Source organism: Prionailurus viverrinus, chromosome A1 (genome assembly GCF_022837055.1).
Source record: "Prionailurus viverrinus isolate Anna chromosome A1, UM_Priviv_1.0, whole genome shotgun sequence".
Classification (NCBI taxonomy): Eukaryota; Metazoa; Chordata; class Mammalia; order Carnivora; family Felidae; genus Prionailurus; species Prionailurus viverrinus.
The window spans coordinates 52016531-52034951 of record NC_062561.1 but is presented as its reverse complement, the minus strand read 5'-3'; the positions used below and the strand labels follow the sequence as shown (position 1 = coordinate 52034951).

The 18421-nt window shown below is 38.6% G+C and overlaps 1 protein-coding gene across 16 annotated transcripts in view; it reads right to left on the bottom strand.

The window, feature by feature from the left end:
• Positions 1-18421, bottom strand: part of SCEL (sciellin) — a 220493-nt gene that overhangs the window by 57493 nt on the left and 144579 nt on the right. For 14 of the 16 annotated variants that reach the window (XR_007155355.1, XM_047873901.1, XM_047873898.1 and 11 more), the window contains 3 exons: positions 8168-8248; positions 5709-5774; positions 3016-3075 (listed from right to left, as the gene is read on the bottom strand). Coding sequence is in view for 15 of the 16 variants with exons in the window: in XM_047873901.1 (XP_047729857.1) it covers positions 3016-3075; positions 5709-5774; positions 8168-8248 (207 nt within the window). In the remaining variant the exon portion in view is untranslated. The remainder of the gene's footprint in view (positions 1-3015; positions 3076-5708; positions 5775-8167; positions 8249-18421) is intronic. The other 2 variants (XM_047873911.1, XM_047873908.1) reach the window with 2 other exon arrangements.

The following is an 18421-nucleotide window of genomic DNA, read 5'->3' as shown; positions in this document are numbered from 1 at the left end:
CCAGGAAGGCAGCCTCAGTGGGTTTCTTGTTCCTGTTTGCTCCTCACAGCATGGTCTCTCTTCAATATTTCTGTCACCACTTTGCCTCCATTTCTCTTGCCTTCCAGTTTTAGATCACAAATCATGGTTTTTCCTTCTTCCTGCTCTAGAATCACACATTTTCCACACTTTCTAAATGTTCCTCTTGAGTCATCACTGGTACTGACCAGGAGACCATGAGGCCAAGTAACTCGGTAGTTACATACTCAGGGTCCCATGTCAGGGGTACCTGGATCCCAATCCAGGATTCACCACTTACTGGTTGGTGACTCTGGGTGTGTTACCTAATCTGTTGTTGCCTCAATTTTTCCATCTGTCCAACAATACTAATTGTACCCACCTGAGAAAAGAATCAATGAGCTAATGAGTATAAAGTTTGTAGCATGCTGTCTGGCAAGTCATAAACTTTCAATTAATTTTGGCCATTATAACAAACAGTTCCCAGTCTATTAAATTTTTCATTAAATAAATGCTTGCTATATTTATTTTTTAAACAGCTTTTAGAGACATCAAGACTTTGGCTCAGGCTAGAGAAGTATAGTTCTGAGTCATTCATGTGCTTTGAAGGTGCCTGGCACCACGCACTGCCAGAATAGCCACTGGGCAAGTCCTCTCAGTGACCCTAAAACATGTTACATTAGCAGCCATCACATAAATGAAACTTTTCAAACAATGTTACATATTCAGTGGTAGGATTGAAGGCTGAGGATATACACTGAAATACAAAAGTTGCTGACCCTGACAAGAATTAATTAACATTCTATCCCTGACACAGTGCCCCACTGTTGTTTCTTGCTTGAAATCCCACCTTCTACCTCTGAGGGTATGACTCTCTCCATATCTCCCAGGATAAGAACAAACCTAAGAATCCTATAAAATTGTAGCCCCATACCTTTCTGGCTAATGTGAGTCACAACAATGTGATTATCAGAATCTGGGGTTGCTCAAGTTTATCACAAAAAAAAATTGGCATAAATCATGAGAAGACAATCTGTGGCAAATTAAATAAAATGGAGATAATATTCTGAAGAAAGAAGTTGGGCTTTTAAAGTGACCTTACATTGACAAAAGCTTTGAATATTAAATTTCACCATTGCATGTGCAAGAAATTAAATGCTCTTAATCAGATAGGAGTGACAGTCCACTTCACGAAGGAATATCACAAAGAGCAGCTCAGGTGAATGAAGCTACTTCTAGTCCCTACAGATGGCCCATAGTAATGGTCCTTGGGTATGTCAATCCAACAGACATTCCCCTTGGAGGAATGCTGCCAGAGCAGTAACTTCTCCCTGCAAAGAACACATCTTTCTGTGGATTTCGTGCATCGTGCCTAGGGAGAGGGGACAAGACTGACAGTAGTTCCCAGTGTTTCTCTTTGTGCCAAACCATAACTTCCCTTCAGCATCACTCACATATCTCCCTCTCAAACCTCCCCACCACTCACCAAAACACTGTCCAATCTCTCTTAAAAACAAAATATGACCTCATAAAAGTAAAGTAAATAGAATTAGAGATCTAGGCACTCAGACAAGAGAAGGTGGAAGTGAAACATTCAGGATACTTTCTGGAGTCCCCACCTGGATTCAGAGCTCCAATTAGTTTTGTGCACAGAAGAGCAATGCGTCACCTCTGTTTCTTCTCTTCAGTTCTTTTGACTGAGACCATGGTCCCCAATCACACTCAGCATTGCATTGCTGAATTCCACCAAGCAATGAGAATTTTTGTAGGCATGGCATTTAAAATATGGAATTTTTATACTCCAGGTCTCCCACTTTTCATTCATTATTTACCATAATCTATTATATAAGTACCTACATTGCACGAAAGATTCCTGTTAGACACTGCAAACGACTTACGGTGAATAAAACAAAACATCTGCTCTAAGAAACTGAAGAGATGACAGAGAGGCTGAGATGCTGACATAGATACCATGAAACAACATCAGTTATGATTAGTTGTTATAACACATAAATAGGGGGTTCGAATAGCTTAGATAAATAGAAGTCACTGGAATGATCTCACTGGATCATTCTGTGAAGACTTCACAGAAGAAGTGATATCTGATCTAGATCTTGAAAAATATGTAGGACTTGGATGGATTGATATGGTGGCCTTGAGGCTGGGAAAGGCTGCTATGTAGGTGGGATGGCATAAACAAAGGCACAATGTCTGGAAACTGCAGAAAGAAAGTGGTTTAATTTGCTATTTCGTGTAGGGTAAATGTGAGGGTAAAGTCAGAAATAACTCTGGAACATTAGGTTGGAGCCAGGTTAGCAAAGGTTATATGTAATTGAACGGGCAAGGGGGAGCCAGTGAAGTAGTTGTTCAAGCAGAATTTTAAGAAGTGGCAGTGATGGTTTAGGGGAGAAAAGACTGAGGGAACGTAAGTAAATCTGGGTAGCTACTCTAACTTATGATGGTGCCCATGAAGGTTTGAACTGGGGTGAGGCCATGTGAGCATGAAGAGAATTTTAGACATTTAATGCATATATGCGTGACACTACATTAAGGAGAAAGACATGGAAGAATGAAGAATGATTCCAGAAAGGTGAGCTTGGCTGAAGGAAAGAACAGAAAGAAGTCAGGAAATAGTGCATTTGGGAAGGGAGGTAAATATGGCCTAGGACACTCTAAATGAGGGTGCTGGGAAGGCAGAGAAGTTGAGATCTGAGCCAGCAACATAAATACAGAACGAGGACTTGGAACAAGGTCAAAACCACAGACAGCGGAGGTGACAAGGATGAGTACAATCACCAAAAGACAAAGCAGAAGAAGAAAAGTATCCATAAATGTCAGTGTTGCCCATTTTTCAGGGACACTTACTTAGAGAGACGGACTCTTTCTTCTTTTAAATTATGTAAATAGCGTTGGAATTTTGTTTATATTTGGAACTTTTAAAGGAACCGGTTAAGCCTTTTTTGAAACATTAAAAAAAAAAAAAAAGAAAAACATAAGTTCAAAGCTCTGAGCTCTTACCCCCTGTTAGTTTTCTGAAGTGAAGTGGCCACTTTGACTATGTTCTCGAGATCCTGACTCCTTCAAATGATGAAAAATAAACACAAGTCAATGACAGTAGAGCTATATTTGAAGTAGCTAGAAATTCTTATGTTTTCAGTAAGCAATAGTCCATGTGTTCAGGAGTTACTGACTTTAACTGCATAATGAAATTGTTCTATCATACCAGCTCATGATATAGGGCTGATATGATAGCTATCATACACACACACACACACACACACACACACACACACACTCACACACACACACACACACACACACACACATACACAAAACACCAGTCATTTCACTGGACATTGGCTCTGGCATCTAATGCTCACTGAAATAACTACAGTGTCTCCTAAACACATTGGCTTCTCCCACATTTCCTTTAAAAAAGGAAATGGAAAGGAAAGTATGGTTAACTGCACAAGTGAACACAGAAGTGTGTTCAGAGGTTTTTCAACTACAGCCAAAGAGCATTAAGCAACATGTCCAGATGATTAATTAGTCCCTCACATGCAGTCAAAGTATCTGTCTTCTTAGGCTTCCAAAGGGAAAGAAAGTATATTTTAAACTATAGGGTAGGAGGAATCACCTGACACATAGAGTATTTGAATCCACACTGGTGTCCCTAGATCATAAAAAGATCATAAAAAGGGAAAATGCTTACTGGTGTCCCTGTATTTAAGATTTTCAAGACAGTGTTTTATAGAAGGTTAATAGGGTTCTATGAAGAAAGAATTTTGCAGTCAAGTAAATTTGGGAAATATAACCAACTTTCAGAGATTCGGAATATGTGTAAACACATTAAAATTTCTGAGAAGTCCTGTGGTAGAGAACTGTTTAATTGTGTCTCCTAAATGTGTTGGCCATTAAACCCTTCTTTCACAGAACATGCATTGACGTCTTGTGGTACATGGGACACAGCTTGGGCAATGCTGAGATACAGTTATATTTAAGTTATTAAGTGGAAGGAAAAGGTGATTCTCCCCAAAGGTAAGGTATCCATGTGATGTATGTTTCAAACTGGGACTCTTCTGAGAGTCAAGGGAGATAATAATAAAAAAAAAAGTATGTAAGTTTTGAACTTTGAAACATTGGTTGTCACAATGGATAAGATGGTAAACTTACTATTATGTTTTTGACCATAATAAAAAAAATGGTCTATCATATTGATAAGTCGATAAAATAGCATCATTCAAAACTAATTTCAAAAATAGTGTTTTTCCTAAAAAATAAAAATGTAAAAACAATATAACCACAATAAATACTAAACTAGATGGGATGTGCAAGACAAGAGGCATAAATCAGGACTGTCATGGGGAAACCTTACCCAAAGATCAATACAATTTGTGAGTCTTTTCCTGGTGATGTGAGTGGAGCTGGATATGGCCTTATTTTGCAGCCAATACTAGCAAAGCCTTTGCAGAACTAGTTCAGTCAAATGACTATATTTCCACCTATTCATTTAAACAACACAACTAGGGGCACCTGGGTGGCCTAGTTGGTTAAGCTTCTGACCCTTGGTTTCGTCTCAGGTCATGATCTCACAGTCTGTGTTCAAGCCCTGCATTGGGATCTGTGCTGACAGTGCCTACTGGGGAATCTCTCTCCTTCTCTCTCTCTCTGCCTCTCCCCCCTCCTTCCCTCTCTCACTCCCTTTCTCTCAAAAATAAATAAGTCAACTTAAAAAACTAAACATCTGGGAATGCAACCTGGTGCAGCCACTCTGGAAAACAGTATGGAGCTTCCTCAAAAAACTAAAAATAGAACTACCCTACAACCCAGCAATTGCACTACTAGGCATTTATCCAAGGGATACAGATGTGCTATTTTGAAGGGACACATGCATCCCCATGTTTATAGCAGCACTATCAACAGTGGCCAAAGTATGGAAAGAGCCCAAATGTCCATCCATGGATTAATGGATAAAGAAGATGTGGTATATATATACAATGGAGTATTACTTGGTAATCAAAAAGAATGAAATCTTGCCATTTGCAATTACGTGGATGGAACTGGAGGGTATTATGCTAAGTGAAATTAGTCAGAGAAAAACAAAAATCATAGGACTTAACTCATATGAGGACTTTAAGAGACAAAACAGATGAACATAAGGGAAGGGAAACAAAAATAATATAAAAACAGGGAGGGGGACACAACAGAAGAGACTCTTAAATATGGAGAACAAACAGAGGGTTACTGGAGGGGTTGTGGGAGGGGGGATGGGCTAAATGGGTAAGGGGCACTAAGGAATCTACTCTTGAAATCATTGTTGCACTATATGCTAACTAATTTGGATGTAAATTTTAAAAAATAAAAAATTAATTTAAATAAATAAATAAATAAACATCAATACAACTATATCACAGACCTTGGGACAAGTTCTGGGAATAGAGAGGTGTTTTCCTTTCTTAAGGGGTTTGATTTTATTCTGTTATCATGTTGAGACAACTTCGGTTGTTTCCCTAATGTAAAGCTTGGGATAGAAAAAAAAAGAATAAAATTCTGTAGGTGTATATAAAAATATTTATTAACCACTATCTCAAAGCCAGCTGGAAAACCAATTTTGTCTATTTTATTATTAATTGTCTTGTACTTTAAGTATGCTAATAAAGCAAACTTCATCATTTCTACAATTACATAGATAGAGATAGAGACCATTGTACCTTATATTTCTTTCAGCAGATCTGTTGGCTTCTGTATATACACCTGGTTTAGGTGGACATATCTGCCTATATTTTCAAAGTTAAAGATAATGTCTGTTAGATAAGAAAACACTTCTCTGTTAAATATAAATTTTTAAGAAAACATTTATGTTCAAAAATATCACAGTGTGTTGGAGCAATAGCTACTTGAGATAACAAACTTTATCTTACTCTTTTGTTTGGCTAGAACTCAACCATTTCCTATGTGAAAATCTGGGGTCCAATATAATACTTTTGCAATTTAGCCTGTCTCCTTTAATACATTTTTAACCACTATATATATCCAGAAATATCTGTTCTAAATATGTTTATGTTCTTTTTATTTTAGTCTCCAATCATCAATAAAGCATTTTCATACTTATCTCTTAAGAATCATTTTTATTATTAGGCAGCAAAGGAATGATTTTTTTTTCTTAAAGACTTACCTCATTTGAATACGATCGATAAATATATTTGCTCAGATAAGATAGGAAATATTTTAAATTTCCAACAAGCCCACCACATTGAGAATGATCACATTGAGTTGATAGAATCAAAGCTTATGAAGTTAGGTTCTGTCACAAAATATGATATAAGGTTTTTCTCTGTTATTTTCCTAAGTATCTGATTGACCTACTTAAACATTCTTGCTTGTTCTCAAGAAACTATATTCAACTATTTTTTGTACTCCTGAGGACATGTGTTAATTACATAGGAAACACTTCCCTTTCATATTCTTTCATTAAAATCATCTTGCTGTGATTAAAGTAATGAGGGTTTAAAACATGCAAGTTGTCCTAATTTTATTTTTAAGATCATTGGGAGAAGAAAGAAATTAAAGTAGTAAAAATGGATTAGACCAATTCCCGTGAAATTTAGATTTTTTTGAATCTATACAAGCTCACTGTTCTAGAGTTGCTGATTTTAGATTAGAATTTAGATAGTACTAAAGGCAATTTATTTAAGGTCCCGTAAAAAAAATCTTATTCAAATTCAGATTTAATTGGTCAATACTATAAAAGGAAAAATAATGTAAGTTAGAAAGCTTAAGAAGTTGTTTTAAGAGTATAATTATAACCATTGCACAAATAAAAAGTTATAAATGGTCTATAATTAATTCAATGAAGAGGTATTCTCCTGGCTCATTAAAAGGGAAAAAATTATCTTCTCATCTTAAGGACAAAATTTCAAAGATCTTGTGAAGTTTCACTGAACAGAAATTCAGACATAGTTTTTTAACTCAATAGGCTGAACACCTAATGCTACTTAGCCCTGCTGCCCAGTCAGCATTTTCTATCTGAAGTTACCCGCTTTCTGAAGAATAGTTCTAGAATTTTCTTTCATGTTGTCAACAAAAATCACCATCAAAATGCAAAAATACAAAAGAATCAAAGGCAGGCAATCAAGTGGCTCTAATGTAGTCAGTCTTCAGTGAAATAACATTTTTTTTAAATCTCACAATAATAACGGAAATGTGCAATGCACATCTTAAAAAACAGCCTGAGACTTTTAAACAGTTTAACATAAACACATGGGAAAACTTTCAGATCTCTGAATTTGTTTGTAAGTATTAATTATAGACTGTCAGAGATTCAAAATGGAAAAGCAAGTCTGTTTTTGTTTTTTTTATTTGGAGACAGGTTAATCAGAACATTTTTAAAAATGTAATTGGTTTGAAATAAATTGCAAATTCCTTAGCTAACACAAGACTAAGGAGCTACCCAAAAGTATTTCTAAAAAAAATTTTTTTTTTCAACGTTTATTTATTTTGGGGACAGAGAGAGACAGAGCATGAACGGGGGAGGGGCAGAGAGAGAGGGAGGCACAGAATCGGAAACAGGCTCCAGGCTCCGAGCCATCAGCCCAGAGCCTGACGCGGGACTCGAACTCCCGGACCGCGAGATCGTGACCTGGCTGAAGTCGGACGCTTAACCGACTGTGCCACCCAGGCGCCCCTACCCAAAAGTATTTCTAACATAAGGGAGAGCTTGAGTAGTAACACAAAGTTGAAGAACATCTTTTATCAGAAAATGTAGCTTTTAATGGAAAACTTAACTAGGAGTAAATATAAACTGTATGTATAGATAATACATATATATTATATATATATATATGTTTTCAGTAAAAAAACATGTATAGTTTCTGTGCATTTATATATGTCATTATATATGTATTTATATATGTATTCATGTATAATACTTCAGCTTCTATCTTGAAAATGTATTTTGATAAGATGGGAAATGGCCATAAGTATTCAAAGGCAAACATAAATACATATTTGTGTCGGCAAATAGAAAACTAGAAAAGCTTTACAAGTGCTTCTTCAGTGAATGTGTGCACAAAACATACCCATGCTTTGCACAAAACAAGTCACAATTCATTTGCTTTCATTTCTATAACTGCTTCTTTTGGCCAAGAAATTCTGGAATGCCAGGTCTCACCTATTCTCCCGTCTCTGCTGGTTAGGAGATGAAACAGGAGAAATGGGCTTTGGAGGTATTGGAGGGCGAACAGTTGGTTCCCTTTAAAACAGAAAACAGCAGTTCATTTCACCATGGAAACATTGCAAATTTTAGCATCTATTAACCAAATGTACTTATTGCCTATATGGAAATAGCTTGTGTATCTTACAACTGCCTCACCCCCCTGGCATGAGGTAGATGAAAGGCCAGAATCTATACCGCGCTAAACTTTAGAGGAGTCAAATATTTAAATTACAGGCATTTTAAAAGTTCATTTAATCAGATTTTTGGAAACCTCATCCTGTTTTATTATAGTTTGAAATATAATGTCCTTTTAAAAGCTTAATATTTCCTAGACTATCTAGCTCAAGTTGTGGCATTTTGGGTCAGCAGCCCATGAGTGTAATAAATCGTTCTTGGGCATTAACATATAATCTTCTTTAGGAATTATGTCAACCATCAGGCTGCTATGGAAACAGCAAGAAAGGTTTTCAGTTTTACAGACATCAAGATAAAGTTGACTCAAAGCTCTTAACTAAATCTGGTTTAAATATTGGCAGCACAGGCCAGTTTGCTGCTAGCAAAGCATACATATGCTGTCAGCCTAAACTTTCCAACCCAGAGCCAAGGCGGCTTCTGAGCCAGCATGATTCGATGACCCAGGAATTGCAGACAGGCAAGTATGTACATATTTTGGATGGAGTCAGCACCTTACCCAGGGCATGTCACCCCCCAACCCCCACCACTACCACTCCAGTAGCTCCCTATTATCCTCAAGATCAATTCCATACCTGGTAAAAGTACCCTTGTGATCCAGACTCCAGGTACCCCTCTGGCTTCTGTAGGCTCTGGAGTCCAGCTGTCTGAACTGCCTGCTGTATGATAATGGGCTAACTTGATTCCATCTCTTCATCTATAATAACCCTTCTCATAAGGTTGCTGGGGTGTTGTCAGGGCTGAATGAGATCATGCTTTTATTTAATAAACATGTATTGGTAGCTTTCTATGTACAAGGCATTCTACAAAGTGATAATTTCTCTCTTCTCAAAAGGCTTTCAATGCACAAATAAATATATGACAGATGAAGAAAATAAAACAGAGTAAGAGAATATAATATATAGACTGATGCAAGAACACCATTTTATATAAAATAGGAAGGCGTCTCTGTGAAGTGAAATTTGAGTCAAGACCTAAAGGAAATGATAAAATGAGCCACGAGGATATTGGAGGAAGAGCATATAAATATGGGCATCATCAACTTAGAGATGCCATTTGACACTTGAAACTGGATGAGATCGCCAAGAGACTCAGTGTAAATGAAGGAACAGAGAGGGCTCAGGGTTCAGCCCTGCAATATTTAGATGTCAAGGGTATGAGAAGGAAACAGCAAAGGAGTCCAAGGAGAAGTGGCCAAAGAGAAATAGGAAGGTGTAGTGCCCCAGAAGTCAAGTGAGGGAAGTCTCAAGCAGGGAGGAACTGGCCATACAAAATGCAATGGACAGATCAAATAAAACAAGGATGGGTAAGTTTCCATGGTTTTGGCAAGATTGTGCTCACTGGTAACGCTGATGAGAGCAGTTTTGATGGAGCAGTAGTGAAAAACAACTTTATAGGAGTGTATTTAAGAGAAAATAGGAGATAGAGGTGTTTTGCAGAGAAATGGGTGGCTTCCTGAAGGTTGATAGGTCAAGGAAGGTTACTAGAGTTTGCATACATAGCGATGAGAATGACCCAGTGAATCAGTGAAATTTGATGGTGCAGCAGAGTGAGCAGAAAACAATGAGACTTGAGAAGTAAGGGTACCTGAGACACAAGTGAGATGATTGGTTGGTCACAGATGGAAACACAGAGAGCTCTCTCATTTAATCCTCACTGTGATCCCAGAGATAAGTATCATTCTTCTTTCTACCTTATACATGAGAAGACCGAGGCTCAGAAAGTGAAGATAAATATCCCTGATGATACAGCTGGTAAGTGGCAGAGGGAGGAATCTGAACCAGGAAGTTTGGCTCCATAAACCCTCCCCCATGATATCCTAGGGATCCCTGGGCAGCACCAGTAGCTCAATGGAGGTTCGTGGCCATTGAATTAAAATAAAACTAGCTGCCATTGTTTTCTCTTGCCATATTCAGCTGCTTAGGGGGCAGAAACAGGTGAAACAGAGAGGTGGATTTAACTAAGCTTATAGTTCAGCCAAGTGAGTGCAACAAAGAGAATGAGGGCAAAGGAAGGGAAGGGGGGGTATGAGGAAGTGATTATAAGGAAGGACTGTGGGATCTGAGATGGACATGGAGGGAACAGAGGATATGAGGGTAGAGGCAATGTGAAGAATCAGTGGATTGGTGATTGGTGGGGCTGAGGCTGAGAAATTTCTAGAATCAGAGGACTGGAGAGAGTGGGCTGAATGGAGTAGAAAGTAGAAGCAGAATGGAAAAACTTTGAAATGCATATGGTTACTTACAAAGGCAAGATGTATGGATAGCTGAGGTAGGGAAAAGGACAAGAATATTGGAGTGGAGATCAAGAAAGTGAGAGGCCAGTTGGGGTAAGGATCCTCCACATGGGTTTGAAAATCACCAAGCATTATGGCAGGAGGCAGGTGTGACAGAGACCATGAGCCTGGTGCCAGAATCTTGAAAGAGGGGTGGTGAGTGACTCTGAGACCTTCAATTGACTGCAATGATGAAGAGAAGCTCATGATGCCATAATTTCAAGGAAGATAGGGGATCTTTAGGGAGGAGAAAGCTAACATTGATAGGAAGTAGCATTGAAGAGCAAACAGGACGTCTCCTCTTCTTCTGGACCCCATGGAAGCAGAGTCTTCTGGAAGAGCTCAACAAACAGATGAGTGCTATTCAAAGACAAGACTGCAGAGCAGCCAGTTTTGATGGTAATAGATGACACATCCAGGGAGGTACTGTGAAAGGTTTGAGTGCTTAGGCTGCTGCTAGTTTGGGTCAGGGTCAGTGATGGACAGAGCTCTGTGGGGCTACTCAAGGTGACAAGAAATGATCAGACCGAGCTTCTCATGGGGATCTGTGGCCATAGAGATGGAGGAGGTGATGCAATCAGTCCTAAATCTTTCTCAGCAGAGTGTGATGTGATAGTGATCATCTGGGTGATGGGCAGTGCACAGAGTATGGTCAGTCTCCTGCTCCTTGTATTGATGGTGGCATTGAACCCAGGAGAAGGGCCTGCAAAGAATTCGAGCACTGCCTGGCTCACTGTAAGTGCTCACTATACACCTAGTGCTGTGGCTTTTGTTACCCCACATAAACCCAACACTGTAGGTGTTGCTCTCCTAACCCTTGCACTCCTAACCACCCATCACCATATTCCCTCTGCTCTCTGGACTACCTGCTTCTCCCTTTCCCCTGGATACTTCTTCCTGTAGCTTCAGACTTGGCTTAGTCATTACTGTCCCTTGTGGCACCCAAACCTGTGCTGGATACATCCCTATGTCTCCCCACAGCATACCCTCTTTAGGCCCATACCACACCGTTCTGGATTACACATAATTTTCTGTCTCCATACTGGGCTGAAAGTTCTTAGAAGTATAGTTATATCCTAAATACTAGGATTGTGTATGATTCAGGTGCCCAATACAGATGTGTTGAAAGAGGGAATGATTGGATGCATTTCTATTTGTTGAGGAAGGAAATGAGAACTGAAGGGCAGCTTGAAACGTTTAAAACCTGTTTAGGTTTTAAAACCTGAAAAACAATTTACCTAAAAAAATAGTCTCCCCATTCTGGTTTAGTGTTAGATTTTATAATTAGATATTATTTTATATGAAATGCCATAACCTTCTCTTTTCAAACAATATCCCTGTGTTGGGGATAATGGGATATCACAAGTGATAACGTGTCTTTAGTGTACCTGGGTGGATTCACTGATTATATGCTTTTCTTCCAGGGGTAGATGAAAGGGGTAAGAAGGTGGTCAGTCCTGGGAAATAGTAAGTCTGCACAGGACACTGGATGTCTGAGAACAGGCAGGAGAGAGATAAAAAGATGTAAAGGAGGATTACAAAAAGGAGAAATAGAATGGTGCCAAAGTTTGCCTATGCCAGAATCACACTGATGAAAAGCTAAAGTTCCTCCATGTTAGAATGGCTAAGCCCTCAAAGAGGCAGGTGATATTGACTGTATATCTGGGAAGCAGGTATGGATACGGAAGTAGTACATGGTACAGATATGGTTTGGGGACTACCCTGGAAAGAAAAGGTGGGTGTGCAGTTGTGAAGGCCAAGAAAAATAGAGGGGAATATTTATTTCAGAAGGTGCTGCATTTAGAGCGCTGCTGGGCTGGGGCTAGGCAATGCCACATTGACTTCGATTCACCTCATAGAAGCTTTCATTTGCATCTCCGCAATGACAGCCACAGATGACAGAACCCAAGCCCTTAGGGGCAATGAGAGAAGTCATTCATGCCATGCCAGGAGCTTGATGTAATGCCAAGCCAGGGGATTAAAATGCAAGAGCGAGGCAGGAAGCTGTGGCCCAGAATGTTTTGAAGAGAAGGAAACAAGAGACATGCATGTGGAACGATCCTCTTTGAATACCACTGTGAGATGCAATATTTAAGCTTGGATAAGTTGACCCCTGGCTCTACCCCCTGTCTTTCCTTCAAGCCGACAAGACCTTTGCAGGATCCATGCCACCACATGAGTGACTATAATTGTAAGGAATAACTTCTGGGAATAAAAAAGACAGCTTTCATAAGAAATGGGAAAACTTGCAGATGAGCCCAAAAGCCAGAGCTAATAGAAATGACATCATGAAGCAGTTTATATTACTTCTTTTTCTTGTGCTGCTACAAAAATCACTTCTCTTCATCATGGCTTTTTTGCAAAACATGCCTGGCTCCGGGACTTCTGTCTGCACACTCTCGTGAAAAGCATTTCATTACTACAGCACATGCCTAGATTGAAACAAGAATAATCGACTCTAACATTTAACTGTGAGTTTTGTTTTCAACTTCCATCGTGCTTAGGCTTTGTTTTTCACACACTGAATTTTTATTCCCACAAAGTGACAAAGGAGATGGAACTTCTAGTTTTTGAGTTTCAGTACCATACTAACTTGGTCAACCTCTCACAAGCATTATTTTATTCCATTCATACATCTATCTCATGGAGTATGTTTTGTTTTTTGTTTTGTTTTGTTTTGTTTTGTTTTGTTTTTTGATGAGTCCCAAAGGTTAAGTAATCTGCCCTACGTCACGGTGCTAGTAAGTAGTTCAGCCAGCCAGGGTTTCAGCTTAGTTTTTCTGATGTTGAATCTCATGTGTTATTCTCTAGATCATACTGGATCAGACCAATACCAATACACCAGTATTCCCAGTGAAAATCTAATAACAATATGTTGTCATGCATTACTTTCTTGCCCAAGGAAGGAGTCATTAGCTCAACAAGCATTTATTCCACAAATGCCCCAGTTTTAATATTAGGACACATAGCAACATATGAGCAAAACTGGGCATTCAAAAGCTAAAAAAGATGTGGTCCTTGATCTTAAAGAGCTTATAGAATGTAAGGCACATATTCAAAAGAATGATTACTATAATGAAGTCTCACTTCCTAGTGGCCAGGGGCCATTTCAAGAAACCATAACACAGCAATAGAGCATGCACCTTCCACAAAATTCCAGAGACCTACGTTTTAGACTAGCTTTGCCACTAACTCAGTTGGACCCTAGAAAGAGGGCTGATTCTCTGAACCTCTGCTTCTTTATCTACAAAAGGAGAAGATCTGTCCAGATCTGTGGCTGGCAAACCACTACACGACTGTGGGAAGGCAGAGTTATTACAAGGCATCCATAATTCCACCGAGCCCCAAGTACTTGCTATAGACTAAGCACCTTGCACATTGATACAGTGCACTTTCCAAATGTATGTACATGTGGTTGTGGTTAATACAATTTAAATTAACATAATTTAATTAGCTCTATAAGAAAATATGTAAACTTTAGCTAGCCAATAGACACAAAGAGACAGAAATTTTAAGTATTGTTAAATTCATAGCAACTTTTGGTCCCTAGATATTTTCTCAAAGACATAATGAGAATAGTCCAATTACTATCAGGTAAAGTTCTAAAATTTTTTAGCATTGAAAAAGAGTCTACTCCAGGGGCCCCCTGAGTGGTTCAGTCAGTTAAACATCTGACTCTTGGTTTTTGCTCAGATCATCTCACAGTGGTGAGATCAAACCCCATGTCGGGATCTGCGCTGAGCATGGGGCTTGCTTAAGATTCTCTCTCTCCCTCTCCTGTCCTTCCCCTGCTTGTGCATGCTCTCTCTCGCGCATGCTCTCTCGCTCTCTCGCTCTCTCCCTCTCTCCTTCTCTCACTCTCACTCTCACTGTCTCTCAAAAACAAAATCTACTCAAAATGAATCATAGACCTGTATATAAAACATACAAGTATAAAACTCTTAGAAGAAAAATCTTTGTGGCTGTGGGTTAGGCAGAGGGCTCTCAGATATGACACCAACAGCACAGTTTACTAAAAAAATAACAGTAACTTGATAAACCGGACTTCATTAAATAAAAACTTTTGCTCTGCAAAAATACATTGTTAAGAGAAGGATTTTTCTCCCAAGCCACCTTGGGAGAAAAATACATGCAAATCACATATCTGACTTAGGACTTGTAAGCAGTACATAAGTTTTTAAAACTCGCAAATATACAGTAAGGAAACAAACCACCCATTGAAAACATAGGCCAACGATTTGAACAGATATTTAACCAGAGAAGATGTACAGGCGACAAATAAACGAATGAGAAGATTCTTGACATCACTAGTCTTTAGGGAAATGCAAATTACAGCCAGGATGAGATACACTCCACACATATCAGAATGGCTAAAATAATTCTTTTAAAAGCTGACAGTACTAAGTAATGTTAAGAAAGTGAAACAACTTGAACTCTTGTGTGTTGCTGGTGGGGTGCAAAATAAAATAGTCACTTTAAAAACTGCTCAGAAGTTTCTTATAAAGTTAAATGCTTACCATATGACCTAGCAATCCCACACACCAAGAAATAGGTACACACAAAAACCCATATGTGAACTCTTAGAGCCTATGAAAACAACCCAAATTTCCTTCACCAGTTGACTGGATAAATGAACTGTATAGCTCCAAATAATGGAATACTACTCAGCAATGAAAAGGAATAAGCTACTGATACACGGAACAGCATGGATGAACCCCACATCCATTGTGCTAAGTGAAAGAGCCATATTCAAAAGGCTACACATACTGTGATTCCACGTATCTAATATTCCGTCTATTTCTGACAGAGGAAGAAGAAAGATCAGAGGACAAAGCAGTGCCCCCAAGTGTGCAGACACTCTTAAGTAAAATGTAGGCCCTTGCACACACCCCTCACCCACTTTTCCCACTACCCTCCTCCTACGTTCTTGGAAGTCTAGTCTATGTCACAGTATGCTCCTGTCACTTACACTATACCACACCTAGGACTCTCTCCCTCCCAGTCTTCTTCCTCCAAAGCCATCCTCTATTCATGAAATTCAAGCCACCATCCTTCAGCCTGTCCCAATTCTGCTCAGTTTTACCAGGAAAAAAACCATGATTTATGTAATTGACACTAAGATTTGAATCACCACAGACAGCCCCTTTAATCTCTCAGAATTTTCATGCGTTTAGAGGTGAGATTTACAATCTCTATTTGATAGACCTTCAGACAATACTACTACAGGGTGAAATCACTTTTTTAAAAAAATCAAACTGTTTTTATGGCTGGGACAGAGGGAGCTGTAACCTGGAGGGTGATGGTTTCAGCAGGGCCCTTGCCCCTCAGTACCCTGATTCTCACAGCTTTTTCCTTGCTCCTGCTTCTGAGTCTGAGGGTTTGCCGCTTCATCATAGTTCAAGGAGCAACCTGGGGCAGCAATAGAGGCAACAGGGGCTCCAAGGGAGCAGGGGTGGTGAATCTGGATGGGGGGTGGGGAGCAGGGATGTCTTTGATGGTTGTTGTTTGAATGCATGAGTTACTTAAAACTAGCATTAGGAGAGCAGAGCCTGTCTATGTTGACTTCATAGGACTGAGGAAAAAGCAACTTTCTGCTAAATAAAGCTTAAGCCCTCCACTGGCACATTTTTAATTTGCTTTCTTTTCATTCTATTCAAATGACACACTTCAAAAATAATAAACCTTGATTCAGGTTAACGTTTTAATTATGTTGAATGTCCAGAAGGGCTATTTGTAGGCATTCAGATTAGATTTTAAAATCACTGTAGTTTGATATTTTACTAAGAGTTTTAGAATCTTAATTTTTGCAAAACAGATTCTAATTAAAATAAAGACTTTTGTTGGGATACAAATGAAACATATAGATTTAATTTACCATGACAACAAACTTTGCAGAGGGTCTGGTACCAATAGAGTTAAAAATGTAGCAGTATAATTAGAAGGGTTACATTTTACCATTTATAGTTACACACAGAAAAATATAACTGTAGTTGCCATGGCAACTCACATCTCAATCAGGATTTTCTTTCCTCCTTCAACTCTACCAATCAACTCACTGACAATAAAAACCACTGAAGAAGAGGTTGAACAAATACAGATGAGAAAATATAAAAGTACATAGCAAGCATTTAACTATGTGGTAATTTCCTAGGGAAATTTCTTAGGTGTGTTTCCACTATTTTAATTTTATCGGAAGCTATGTATTTTCTTCTCTGTGTTCCGAAACAATTCCAGAAAAAACCAGATTGGTGTTTTGGTAGTGGTGGTGGTGGTGGAATTGGCTTCATCAGTGGTCCTGGATCGCCATAATGGGTAACATCATAAACATTCTTATTGTCTGTTCAGAAACTACCTTAATTCAGCTTCACTAAGTTTCTTAAATGAGCTCCACATGCCATTTAACCACGGGCTCTCTAAGTCACATAAAAACATAGGAACACTTGAATGTATCATAAACAGAATACAAACATTGAACAGTTGGTTCTGAAATTGGAAGTAACTTCAACATCAACTTCCTAGAAATGCTGTGTCCATATTTCATCATGATGTGACTGAATATCTCCCATGAATGGAGTCTATTGTCCATGCCCTGGCTCAAGGCTGGCAAAAGTTATCTTATCAATCTTGTGAAGGACTCAAAAATGAGGAAAAGTTTAACAACTTGAAAACTGAAGGCATACACTAGCAATTGCTAACAAATTGCTTTCTGATTCATATTCAAAAAGCAGAAAGTGGGAAAGGCAGACTTCACTGGCTCTTACCTAATAATTATCCACAGCGATGACATTTGTACTTTCTATGATATATATCACAATCTCAAGCACAGCCAGAGCTCAAATTACACAATAGCAAAGCATTAACACAAAAAAGAAGCATGATATTCTGAAAAGGTACCTAAGCTTATCACAAATTATAAATGTATATCTATAAATGGTTATCTAGACATTTTTCGAAATGACATTGAATTTGTAATTGCTAGATTTCCTGCTATGACTAAACATAACTGATAAAGAAGAATGCAGAGAATACTTCTTGGATAGAAGTCCCATAGTTCTATACACACACACACACACACACACACACACACACACACAAACATACACACACGGACACACACACCATGCTCTCTGGTATTAGAACATTTGCCCCTCCTCTCCTTTCTTCTTGGAATGGTTCCACCCCTACCTCATCTCTGCACCTAGCTTTCTCTTGCTTACTCTTTAAGGTTTACCTTAAGCATCTCTTTTAATCCTACTATACCTCGAACACATTCTCTACTGTCTCCCTCTCCTTGGTCCACATATTTTGTGGCTATTGCAACTTCTGTGTTTATCATACCCTCAAGGACTCACTCTTAACCAGGGCCAGTCTTCATGTTTAGTACTCCTGGTTCAAACTGACTCCCTTATACACTTTGTCTTTCTTGAAATTGGGACTAGGTCTTACACATCTCTGTATTCCTGGCTTTTAGCAAAGTGAGCTCCTAGCATTTAGTCAGAGATCAACAATTGTTTTGGAAAGACAGAGAGACAGACACAGACACAGAGACACAGATACAGACAGGGGAAGTGAGGAGAGATTATATATGTATATTTTATATATATATATATATATATATATATATATATACACACACTATATATATAATTAATATAATATAAGCTATATATTATATATATAAACACACACACACATATATACAGTCCTCATAATTTAAGCATATAGAATAAAGCCTAACAACA